We start from the raw sequence: 13,567 nt of genomic DNA on the forward strand, positions 1-13,567 counted from the left end.
AGGTTGCAGGGAGCCGAGATCACACCACTGCACTCCAGCCTGGGTGACACAGCGAGACTATCTCAAAAAAAAAAAAAAAAAAAAAAAAAATATATATATATATATATATGAGAAAATAATGAAGTGGATTAATAGTAGTGCAAATAAAAAAGAGATCTAAGCAAGATTCAAAACAATAATCAGTCTGCTCCCATTTAAGTTTTTTTCCGTATATACAATCCTAAATATATACAGAAATTTTCTGAAATTATACCTAAGAAATTACTAACAATGGAAGAACATTGAAGTGGTCTTGGTTGTAAGGATCACTCAGTTTTCACTTTATGTCCTTATGTAGCATTTGAAAATTTTGTCATGGGACTGTATTACTTCCAATAAACAATGTTTTTAAAAATTGCTTTAATTCATTATTATAATATTTATTGAGCTGAACTGTCTTGAAATTCATTGAGTTCATTTCCTAATGGTACCAAAAATTGGAGAAATTCTTATAAATAAATGTTTTTGCTTTTGTTTTTGTTGGAGACAAAGTCTTGTTCTGTCACCCAGGCTGGAGTGCACTGGCATGATCTCTCCTTACTGCAACCTCCACCTCCTGGGCTCAAGCAATCCTCCCACTTCAGCCTCCTAAGTAGCTGGGACTACAGGTATGTGCCACCATGCCCACCTGAGTTTTGTATTTTTGGTAGAGACAAGGTCTCACTACGTTGTCCAGGATAATCTCCAACTCCTGGGCTCAAGCAAGCCACCCGCCTCAGCCTCCCAAAGTGTTGGGATTACAGGCATGAGCCTCCACCCAACCTAAATCAATGTTTTCAATTAAATATATACTAAAACCAAAACTTAGCTCTGTAGTTTTATTGTCATGAGTATATATTAAGCTTATACTAAAAAATAAAGCACTTTTTAAAGAAAAATTATTAAATTTTTCCTCTGAAAACCTACTTCAAAAAAAATCCATGTGAACAATTACACAAATAATGATTTAGCCCTAGAACATTTGTGAAGTTGCTCTATGAGTACATCTGTTAGAGAGTATATTTTTCTGGAGGTAGTTAATATATATTGAACATCAAGTTTAAATTTTCCCTCCAATTTGATGCACCAAAATCATTGTGACAAATCATTTATTTTTAGTTATATTTTCTTAGTATTTAATATTCCTCTGTGTGCATGTGTGTTTATGTGTGTGTCTTTTATTTATTTATTTATTTATTTATTTATTTATTTATTGAGCCAAGGTCTTGCTTTGTTGCCCAGGCTGGTCTCAAACTCCTGGCCTCAGGCAATCCTCCCGCCTTAGCCTCCCAAAGTGCTGGGATTACAGGCATGAGCCACCGCATACAACCAAAAATTATAAATATATATATTCTTATAAGTCAGAAATCACTCCTCCCTGAATTACAATTGAGTCTTCCATTGTCTAATTATGAAGATGCTGCTTATCTTTTGTTAAATTTTTAATTATTATGGATACTGAATGGTTGTATGTGTTTATGGAATAATGTGATATACCGGAATAAGCACATATTTTGTAATGATCAAATCAAAGTAATTGAGAGAGCCATCACGTCAACCATTTATCATATCTTTGTGTTAGAAATATCCCAATTCCACTCTTTTGGCTATTTTGAAATATACAATAAATTAGTGTTAACTATAGTCTCCCTGTGTAATACTGAACACTAGATCTTATTCCTTCTATCTAACCGTATTCTTGTACCCATTAACCATCTCCTTTTTCTCTTCCCTTCTTAGTACCCTTCCCAGCCCTCTGGTAACCATCACTCTACTCTCTCTTTTTTTGGGGGGAGGGGGTTGAGGGCGGGTCAGGGTCTCACTCTGTTGCCCAGGGTAAAGTGGCACCACCATAGCTCACTGCAGGCTCCAATTCCTGGGCTCCAATGATTCTCTCATATCAGCCTCTTGAACAGCTGGGACTACAAGCACATACCACCACACCTGGCCAATTTTTTTTAAATAATACAGACAGGATCTCACTATGTTGACCAGGCTGGTCTGGAACTCCTGGGCTCAAGCAATGTTCCTGCCTCAGTCTCCCAAAGTGCTGGGATAACAGGCATGAGCCACCACACCTGGCATCGTTCTACTCTATCTCCATGAGATCAGTTTCTTTTTAGCTCCCACATATAAGTGAGAACATGGGATATCCGTCTTCTTGTGCCAGGCTTATTTCATTTAACATAATGTCCTCCAGTTCCATCCACATTGTTGCAAATGACAGCATTTCATTCTTTTTTATGGCTGAATAATATTCCATAGAATTTATGTACCACATTTTCTTTATCCATTCATCCATTGATGGCTACTTAGGTTGATTCCATATCTTTGGTATTGTCAATAGTGCTACAATAAACATGAGTGTGCAGATATCTCTTCAATATATTGATTTCCTTTCTTTTGGATATCTACCCAGAAATGGGATTGCTGGATCATAAGGATGATGCTTATCTTGAAAATTATATTCTGTCTAGCATAAAAGCTTAAATGTTATTACATATACTGTCACTGAGGATAGTTCTATTTTTATAATGAGGCAATAAAACTTTTGTTTTGCAAATTTCTGTCTTTTTTACCTGCTATCAGCCTCTCTGTATCAGGTAGATGTGTGAACTGTCTTCTGTATTCCTCATTCCTGTCTTTATAGGTGGAACTTGAAATCTGCAACAATAAAAAGAGTATATTTCTGTCTAATTGTAATTATGGTGTCCTAGAAAATAAATATCAAGTGGAATTTAAAATCATATGCTTTCTATGCAATATTTTGTATGTCCTTATATAAATAGCCATATAAACATTTCAAAAACACCAAAAAGAAGCAAAGAAGATTACTTCCAGCATGATGAGATGAGGACTTTGGTAATCCCCTCTGCAAAAGCAAATATATAACTAGGAAAAAACTGTCAAAAATAATCATCTCAAACGACTGGAAACTGACCAAAGGCATACAATACAATCAACTGAGAAGTATTTGTTCATGAAAATCCACTGAACTTACGTAAGGATGGTGGAAGTCTGTGGCACTCATTCCTGGGTCTGTTCCCATTACCCTTCTTCCTTTACCTGTTAAGTCTATGTGGTAGTTCTTTGAGGGTGGAAATAGGTCATGAAAACTGGCAGCTATCTTGATAGAGAGGGTTCAGCTGTGATGTGGATTGGAGGCAGAAAATCTGTGCCCAGGAGTGAAAGGGAAAACTCTGTACCAATCCAAGCAAGTGTGAGAGTGCAGCAACAATTGGAGCAAGCAGAATGGGAGATTAGCAAGGAGCTTAGAAAGATCTCGAAGGAGAGGCAGCCATAGATGGACTTGATAAACTAGTCACATATTCCTGGCTGAACAAAGGCTCCAATGTGCATAATACAAACTAGAGAAAGCCTAAGCAATCCACACATTTCCTGGCCAGAGACACAAGAGGTCTCAGGGGAACATGAAAAACTGGGACAAACTTAAAAATGGCCACTTTTAAATGGCCAGAACTTTGAATACATTTCCCAATCTACACACAGATCTGTCAATAGAAGGGAAAAGCCTTACTGGCTCTATAGATTTAAGTACATTGAGTACATCACTGGCTGACGTAAGAGGTGATCCCTAGGAAGCCAGCCTTAAAAATAAAAACAATAATAAACAGAGCAGACACATGCCACAGGGCAAACAGATTTCATAGATTTACTCTAGGCGAATTATTAAACAAGCAAGCAAACAAAAATCAGCAATGACAACCCATGGGGGACAGGAGGGAATGCAATCAGAATCCAGAGACGCTACAATATATTACCTAAATTGTCAATATTCCGACAAAAATTATAAGATATGCAAAGAAACAGGAAAGTGTGACTCATACTAAGGAAAGAAAAAACAGAACAGAAAACAGAAATAGCCTTTGAGGATCCCCAGACATTGAATTTAGCAGACAAAGATATCAAATCAGTTATTATAAATATGTTCAAAAAACAAAGAGAACCATGCTTAAAGAACTAAAGGAAAGTATGACAACAATGACTCAACAAGTAGAGAACAAACAGATTTTTTACAAAAAATTGTAAAGAAACAAATGGACATTCTGGGGTTGAAAACTACAATCACTCAAATAAAAAATTCACTAGAGGGTTTCAACAGCAAATTCAAAATGGCACAGAAAGAATAAGTGAACTTAGGGATAGATTAGTAAAAATTATCAAATTGAAGAACAGAAAGGACACAGATTTAAGAAAATGAACAGACTCTCAGAGACCAGTGGGACAGCATCAAAAGAACCAAAATACATGTGACGCGAGTAACAGAAGGAAAAAGGGGAAGGTAGAAATATATTTGAAGAAATCATGGTCATAAGTTTAAATTTTATGGAAAACATTCATGTATACATCAAAGAAACTCAATGAATCCCAAGCAAGATAAACACAGAGTCATGCTAAGACATACCATAGTCAAATTGCTGAACAACAAAGAAAAAATCCTGAAATGAGCAAGAAAAAAATTGACTCATCACATACAGTTGAAAAACAGTATAATTTGCAGGTGACTGCTCATCATTAACAATGGAGAGAATAGACCTGCTTTACAAGAAATACTAAAGGAAGTCTGAGCCTGGCATCGTGGCACGTGCATCCCTATAATTCCAGCAATTTGGAAGGCCAAGGTGGGTGGATCAATAATTCAAGACCAGCCTGGCCAAAACAGTGAAACCCCATCTCTACTAAAATACAAAAATTAGCTGGGTGTGGTGGCGCATGCCTATGATTCCAGCTACTCGTTGGGCTGAGGCAGGAGAATCTTTTGAACCCTAGATGCAGAAGTTGCAGGAAGCCCAGATCGTGCCACTGCACTCCAGCCTGGACAACAGTGAGACTCTGTCTCCAAAAAAATTAAAATTAAAATTAAAAATAAAGGAAGTCCTTCAAGCTGCAAGAAAATTATATCATATGATAACTCAAATTCACCAGAAGAAATTAAAACCACCAGAAGTATAAATACAAGGGTATTTTTAAAAGACTATGTAAATCTATTTTCTCATTTCTCTCTTAAAATCTTAAAAAGACATAAGGGTCGGCCAGGCGCAGCGGCTCACACCTGTAATCCCAGCACTTTGGGAGACCATGGCGGGTGGATCATGAGATCAGGAATTCAAGACCAGTCTGGCCAAGATGGTGAAACCCTGTCTCTACTAAAAATACAAAAAACTAGCCGAGCACAGTGGCAGGCGCCTGTAATCCCAGCTACTCGGGAGGCTGAGGCAGGAGAATTGCTTGAATTCACAGGGCGGAGGTTGCAGTGAGCCAAGATCACGCCACTGCACTCCAGCCTGGGCAAGAGTGAGACTCTCTCAAAAAAAAAAAAAAAAAAAAAGACATAAGGGTCTACAAAGCAATAATCATAACACTGTATTGCTGGGTTTATAAGATAATAACGTTAGTTGAAGCAAAGGTTCAATATTTTAGCAGAATTAAATTGGTATGAAGATGAAGAATACTGTACTCTCTCAAGCAATCACTAAAAACAATCCTCAAAAAATTTTAAATCAAAAGGAATTAAAATGCTACCTTAAAAAATATGTATTTGACACATAAAGAAGGGGAACAGAAGAACAAAAGAAGATATAAGACATATGGAACATAAATAGCAAAATGGTTATTTGTAAATCTAACCATATTATAACTACATTCAATGTAAATAGAATAAACACAGAAACAGTCAAAACATAGAACCAACTATATTTTGTCTACAAGAGACACACACCTTAGTTACAAAAACACAACAAGGTTAAAAGCAAAAGGATGAGAAAAAGATATACCATGCAAACAGTAATCACAAGAGAATGTGAGTGGCTATATTACTCTTTAGCTGAAATACTGCTAGACCAAGAGAGATTTCATAATAATAAAAGGAGCGATATATGAGGAAGATAATCATAAATGCATACCACAACAGAGCCCCAAAATGCCTGAAGCAAAAATGACAGAACTGTAAGAACAGATCATTCAATACGTTGGAGGTATCAATACCCCATTCTTAATAATTGATAGAAAGACTACACAGAAAACCAGCAAGGATATAAGAGACTTGAACATTTTCCACCAACCACACCTAACTGGCATTTATAAAACACTCCATCCAACAACTGCAAAATACACATTTTTTTCAAACATGCATGGAACATTCTCCAGAACAGACCATATGCTAGGCCACAAAACAAGTTTCAGTAAATTTGAAAGGATTAAAGCCACAAAAACTATGTTCTCTATGAACACAGAATAAAATCAGAGATCAACAACACAAGGACTGGAGCTCAACTTCAAATCATCTTAATCCTTACAAATGGAAGGGACAATTCCAGATTGCTTGACAGCTGTATATGAAAATTCTCCCTGGAAGAACACATCACTCTAGGACTCAAAATGCTGCCACAAAAATAATGGAAAATAGAGAATAAAGGATAAGAGACTGATAATACAGTGAGGAGATCTAACACACATGTAAATGAAGTCCCAGCAGAAAGTGAGGTAGATGCAGTATTTGAAACAATAAAAAATTTTTTAAAAATTTAACATTTGAAGTTTCTGTCCTCAAAGACCCCAAATTCTTCTTTTCTTGTAGTTCTCTAAAATCGTTTTCGAAAATAGCATCTTCCTATTCTAAGTGATTTGAACACTTTTTTGTGCATATTTATATATGTAAATACAGTAAAACTCAATAAGCCACTATCTTGCAGTCCAAAAATCCTAACAGTTGGCTTCTAATCAAAAATAGTCTGAACAGTCCCAGTGATTCAGTATCTGTGGCACACTCCATAGCCTCACAAGCAGATTTTTTAACGAGGTTTGGTAGTTGCTATAGTTTGAATATGGTTTGTCCCCACCAAAACTCATGTTGAGGCTTGGTCCTCAATGGAATGGTATTGAGAGGTGGTAGGAACTTTAAGAGGTATTTGGGTCATGAGGGATCCCTCATGAAGGACTTATTACCATCTTGCGGGAGTGCTCTCTGGGTCTGGATTAATTACCAAAAGAGCAGGTTATTATAAAGCAAGGTTGCCTCTCATGTTTTGTCTCTTTCAAATGTGTTCCCACCATGTGATGGCATCCATCATATTATGATGCAACATGAGACCCTGGCCAGATGAGACCACCTGATCTTGAACTTTCCATCCTCCAGAACCATGAGCCAAATAAATCTCCTTTCTATATAAATCACCCAGTCTAGGTGTTCTGTTACAGTAACATAAAACAGACCAAGACAGAAAACTGGTACCAAGAAGTAGGGTTGTTGCTATTACAATACCTGAAAATGTGGTAGCAGCTTTGGAACTGGGTAATGGTTAGAGGCTGGAAGAATTTGGAGGAGCAGGCTAGAAAAAGCCTAGATTGCTATAAATGGGTCATTAACAGAAATTCTGGTGAGGGCTCAGAAAACAAGAAGACTGGGAAAGTCTGGAACTTCTTAGAGATTACTTAAGTGGTTGTGAACAGAACGTCCGTAGAAATGTGGACAGTAAAGGCCATTCTGAAGAGGTCTCTGATGGAAATGAGGAATATCTTATTGGGAATTGAGCAAAGGTCATTATATAAAATAGCAAAGAACTTGGTGGCATTGTATCCATGTCCTAGGGCTTTGCAGACAGCCAAACCTGAGAGGGCTGAGGGGATTAATGCCGTCTTTTGGGAGTGCTCTCTGGGTCTGGATTAATTACCCAAAGAGAATTTAATTACCAAAGCTATAATTTCTGGAAGAAGAAATATCTAAGCAACTTTGTAAAGAAAAAATAAAATAGGCCGGCGCTGTGGCTTGTGCCTGTAATCCCAGCAATTTGGGAGGCCTAAGCGGGCAGATCACCTGAGGTCAGGAGTTCAAGACCAGCCTGGCCAACATGGTGAAACCCCGTCTCTACTAAAAATACAAAACTTAGCCAGGCGTGGTGGTGCATGCCTGTAATCCCAGCTACTTGGGAGGCTGAGGCAGGGAGAATCGCTTGAACCCAGGTGGCAGAGGTTGCAGTGAGCTGAGATCGTCCCATTGCACTCCAGCCTGGGTGACAGAGTGAGACTCCATCTCAAAAATAAAATAAAATAAAATAAAATACAAGTATCTAGGCAGCAAAGCACTCAACATGCTGCATGGCTGCTTTTAGCCACTTACAGTAAAATGAGAGAGAGAATACTTATTTAAAGACAGAATTTATAATTGAAAGGAAAGCAGAGCATAAAAATTTGGAAAATTCACAGCCTGACCATGTGGTAGAGCATGAAAGAGCATTTTCAGAAGAGGACCTAGAGACTATCTGGAGATTAATATAGCTAAAAGGGACCCTCTGAAGGGGGAGAGGTACAGAGAGCCTCCACTAGAATAATGCTCAGCAGAAATGTGGGGTCAGGGCTACCACTGGGATCTCAAAAGGGTAGAACACTGAGGAGAGTGCAATATCTGCCTGGGAAAGCTACAGGCACCAGTGTGCAGCTGCAACTCATGACAGAAGTGATATGGGCTGCACCTAGCAAAATCATGGAAGCAGGGCTGCTTGAGGCCCGAGTTCCATACCAACGAGGCACTTACTTTAAAAAATTAAGATATAATTCACATACTATAGAATTCATCCTTTTGCAATGTACAAGTCAATGATTTTGGTATACTCACGAAACTGTGCAATCATTACCACTATGTAATTCCAGAAAGCTTTTATCATGCCAAAAAGAAATCCTATACCCATTAGCAATTACTCTCCATTTCCCCCTCCACCCAGGTCGTAACAACACGAATCTACTTTCTATCTCTATGGATTTGCTAATTCTGGAAATTTCATATTAATGGAACAGACACAAAGTGCATATCATTGATTGCACTATTGTGGCCCTTTGTGTCTGTAGCCTATCACCCACCATTATGTAGGCATTCAAGGTTCATCTATGTTGCAGCATGAATCATTACTTCATTCTAGTTATAGATGAAAAATATTTCATTATACAAATATACTACATTTTATCTATGCACTCATCAATTGATTAATGTTTGGGTTGTTTCAACTTTCTGCTTATTATGAATAATGCTGTTATGAATATTCATGTAAAAATGTTTATGTGAACATACTTAAATTCTCTGGGGTATATACCTAAGAGAAGAATTGCTGGGTCATATAGTAACTCTGTTTAAATTTTTAGGAAGTGCCAAACCATTTTCCAAAATGCCTGTACCATTTTACATTCCCACCAGCAATGTATGAGAGTTTTAACTTCACCACATCCTCACCAAATCTAATGTCTATCTTTCTTACTACAGCCATCCAAATGGGTGTAAAATGACATTTCCATCATAGTACTGAATTGCATTTACCTTATAACTATTGATGTCGGACATGTTTCCATGTGTTTATTGGGTATTTGTATGCCTCGGGAGAAATGTCTATTCACATTTTGGCCATTTTTAATTGGTTTGTCTTTTTATTCAGCTGTAAGAGTTCTTTATACATTCTAGTACAAGTCCCTTATCCAATATTTGATTTGTGGATATTTTCTTATCCTGCGGGTGATCTTTTCATTTTTTTAATGAACTCCTTGAAGCACAGAAATTTTTATTTTTTATTTTTTAGAAATGGGGTCTCACTTTGTTGCCCAGGATGGAGGGCAGTGGCTATCCCCAGGCACGATCATAGCACAATGCAGCCTCAAACTCCTGGCCTCAAGCGAACTCCCGCCTCAGCCTCCTAAGTAGCTGGGAAGACAGGCACACACCACCAAACATGGCTCTATTTTAATGAGGTCCAATTTATCTATTTTTTCTTTTGTCACTTGAGATTTTCAAGTCATATCTAAGAAATGATTACCTAATCCAAATTTCATGAAGATTTAAACCTATGTTTTCTTCCAAGAGTTTTAGTTTTAGCTCTCACGTGTAGGTCTATGATAAATTTCAAGTGGATTCTTGTATATGGTGTGAAGTAAGGGTCCAAATTCATTCCTTTGCATGTATATATCTAGTTGTATCATTTGTGGAAAAGACTATTCTTTCCCTCATTAAGATGTTTTGACACTCAAAAATCAATTGATCATAAACTTGAGTTTATTTCTGAACTCTCAATTCTACTCCACTAACACATGAGTCTATTATTATTACTATTTTTTTTTTTTTTTTTTTTGAGATGGAGTTTCGCTCTTGTTGCCCAGGCTAGAGTGCAGTGGTGCGATCTCGGCTCACTGGATCCTCCGCCTCCCAGGTTCAAGCGATTCTCCTGCTTTAGCCTCCCATGTAGCTGGGATTACAGGTGCCTGCCACCATGCCCAGCTAATTTTTTGTATTTTCAGTAGAGACGGAGTTTCACCATGTTGGCCAGGCTGGTCTTGAACTCCTGCCCTCAGGTGATCCACCTGCCTCGGACTCCCAAAGTGCTAGAATTACAGGCGTGAGCCACTACGCCCAGCCCATAAGTCTATTTTTATGCCATCCACACTATCTTGATTATTGTAGCTTTGTAGTAATCAATGAAATTAGGAAGTGTACATCTTCCAATAGAGGCTTGGGTACTGCTTGTCCATTTCTACAAAAGAAGCCCACTTGAATTTTGACAGGATAGTGTTGAATCTATAGATTAGTCTGAGGAGTATTGCCATCATTAACAACAAAAAGCCTCCCAATCCATGAATATGGGATGCCTTTCCAATTATTAATGTCTTTTTAAAAGTCTTTCAATAAAGTTTTGTCATTTTTTGGCCGGGCGCGGTGGCTCAAGCCTGTAATCCCAGCACTTTGGGAGGCTGAGATGGGTGGATCACGAGGTCAGGAGATCGAGACCATCCTGGCTAACACGGTGAAACCCCGTCTCTACTAAAAAAAAAAAATACAAAAAACTAGCCGGGCGAGGTGGCGGGCGCCTGTAGTCCCAGCTACTCGGGAGGCTGAGGCAGGAGAATGGCGTAAACCCAGGAGGTGGAGCTTGCAGTGAGCTGAGATCCGGCCACTGCACTCCAGCATGGGTGACAAAGTGAGACTCCGTCTCAAAAAAAAAAAAAAAAAAAAAAAAAAGTTTTGTCATTTTCAGTGTACAAGTATTACACATCTTTTGTTAAATTTATGCCTATCTTGGCCGGGCGCAGTGGCTCACACCTGTAATCTCAGCACTTTGGGAGTCCAAAGCAGGCAGATCATGAGGTCAGGAGTTTGAGACCAGCCTGACCAACATGGTGAAACCCTGTCTCTACTAAAAATACAAAAATTAGCCAGGCGTGGTGGCACGCAGCTGTAATCCCAGCTACTCAAGAGGCTGAGGCAGGACGATCACTTGAACCCAGGAGGAAGAGGTTGCAGTGAGCTAAGATTGCATCACTACACTCCAGCCTGGGCGACAGAGCAAGACTCCGTCTCAAAAAAAAAAAAGAAAAATTCCTATTTTATTCATTTGATACCACTGTAAATGGAATTGGTTTCTTAATTTCATGTTAAGGATATTCACTGCTAGTGTATAGAATTACAATTAGTTTTAGTTTTGGAATCAAGGTAATACTGGCTTCACAGAATAATCTGGGAAGTGTTGCCTCCTTTTCTGGTTTGTTGAAGAGTTTTTGAAGGATTTGTGTTCATTGTTCTTTAAACATTTGGTAGAATATACCAGTAAAGTCATCTGGTCCTGAGCTTTTCTTTGTGAAAAGTTAGTTGCTGTTGTTGTCATTTTAATTTTGAGGACTGACGGTTTCTTTGGTTTTTGTTTTTTTACTAATTCAATCTCTTTCCTTGTCATAGGTCTATTAAGATTTTCTCTTTCTTCTTGAGTCTGTTTCAGTAATTTGTGTATTTTGTGGAAATATGCCTAGTTCATCTAGGTTCTCTAAGGTATTTCAAAGCATATTAAAACCTAATAACATCAACTGTCCTGGAACATTACCAAAATAGACTATATAATCAGCCATACCTCAACAAATTTAAGAGAACTGAAACCATACAGTGTACATTTTCTGACTATAATAAAATCAAACTAGAAATCAATAATAGAAAAATAGCTCAAAATCTCCAAACACTTGGAAACTAAACAACACACTTCTAGATAATCCATCGAGAGTCAAAGGTCAAAGAGAAAGTCTCAAGGGAAATAAAATAACACACTGAACTGATGAAAATTAAAATATTAATGTAACATATCAAAATTTGTGGGACACAGCTAAAGATGAGAGAGAAATTTATAGCACTAAATGCCCACATTAGAAAAAAAGGAAAAGTCTGAAATAATCTAAGCATCCAACTCAAGAACTTAGAAGAGAAAGAGTAAAATAAACCCAGTTCAAGCAAATGTAAATAAAAAAAGAGCGGAAATCAGTGAAATTAAAACAAAAACAATGGAGAATATCAATAAAACAAAGAGCTGATTCTTTAAAAATAATGAAATTGATAAAACCTCTAGCAAGACTGACCAAAAAGAGAGAGAAGACACAAACCACCAATATCAGGAATAAAACAGGGTCAGCACCGTAGACAGAACTCAAAAGGATATAGCAAAATACTATAAAGAACTCTACACGTGTAATGAGGCCGGGCACAGTGGCTCACACCTGTAATCTTAAACACTTTGGGAGGCCGAGGAGGGTGGGTCACCTAAGGTCAGAAGTTCAAGACTACCCTGGCCAACATGGTAAAATCCCCTCTCTACTAAAAACACAAAATCCCAGCTAGTAAAATACAAAGGTAGCTGGAAGGCCAGGCACAGTGGCTCATACCTATAATCCCAGCACTTTGGGAGGTTGAGGCGGTGGATCACGAGGTCAGGGGATCAAGACCATCCTGGCCAACATGGTGAAACCCAGTCTCTACTAAAATACAAAAAATTAGCCAGGTGTGGTGGAGCATGCCTGTAGTCTCAGCTACTCAGGAGGCTAAGGCAGGGGAATTACTTGAACCTGGAAGCCAGGGGTTGCAGTGCGCCGAGATCGCACCACTGTGACTCCAGCCTGGTGACAGATTAAGACTCTGTCTCAAAAAAAAAAAAGTAACTTGGATTACAGGCATGTACCTGTAATCCCACCTACTTGGGAGGCTGAGGCATGAGAATCACTTGAACCTGGGAGGTGGAGGCTGCAGTGAGCTGAGATCGTGCCGCTGCACTATAGCCTGGGCAACAGAGTGAGACTCTGTCTCAAAAACAAAACAAACAAAAGAACTCTACACATGTAAATATGACAATTTAGATGAAATTGATTATCAAAAAACACAAATCACCATTACAAATTAAGGAAATTAAGTTCACAATTTAAAATTTCCCAAGAAAGAAATCTCCAGGTCCAGAAAGTTTTACTGGAGAATTCTACAAAACATTAAAAAAACTAATTCTATACAATCTCTCCAAAAAACAGAACAAGAGGGAGCACTTCCCAGTTCATTGTATGAAGCTAGTATTACCCCGATACCAAACCAGCTAAAGACATTTCAAAAAACAGAAAATTACAGAACAATATCCCTCATGTATGTAGATAAAAAATCCTTAACAAAATATTAGCAAATAGAATTCAGCCATAAATAAAAAGAATTATATAACATGACCAAGTGGAGTTTATTCCAGCATCCAAGGCTGGTTCA

General features: G+C 38.0%; 1 protein-coding gene across 9 annotated transcripts in view; it reads right to left on the reverse strand.

Moving 5' to 3' along the window:
• Window positions 1-13,567, reverse strand: part of GRAMD1C (GRAM domain containing 1C) — a 105,122-nt gene that overhangs the window by 74,392 nt on the left and 17,163 nt on the right. For all 9 annotated transcript variants that reach the window (XR_012431695.1, XR_012431694.1, XM_005548110.5 and 6 more), the window contains one exon: window positions 2,598-2,682. Coding sequence is in view for 6 of the 9 variants with exons in the window: in XM_005548110.5 (XP_005548167.3) it covers window positions 2,598-2,682 (85 nt within the window). In the remaining 3 variants the exon portion in view is untranslated. The remainder of the gene's footprint in view (window positions 1-2,597; window positions 2,683-13,567) is intronic.

This window comes from Macaca fascicularis, chromosome 2 (genome assembly GCF_037993035.2).
Source record: "Macaca fascicularis isolate 582-1 chromosome 2, T2T-MFA8v1.1".
Taxonomy (NCBI): domain Eukaryota; kingdom Metazoa; phylum Chordata; class Mammalia; order Primates; family Cercopithecidae; genus Macaca; species Macaca fascicularis.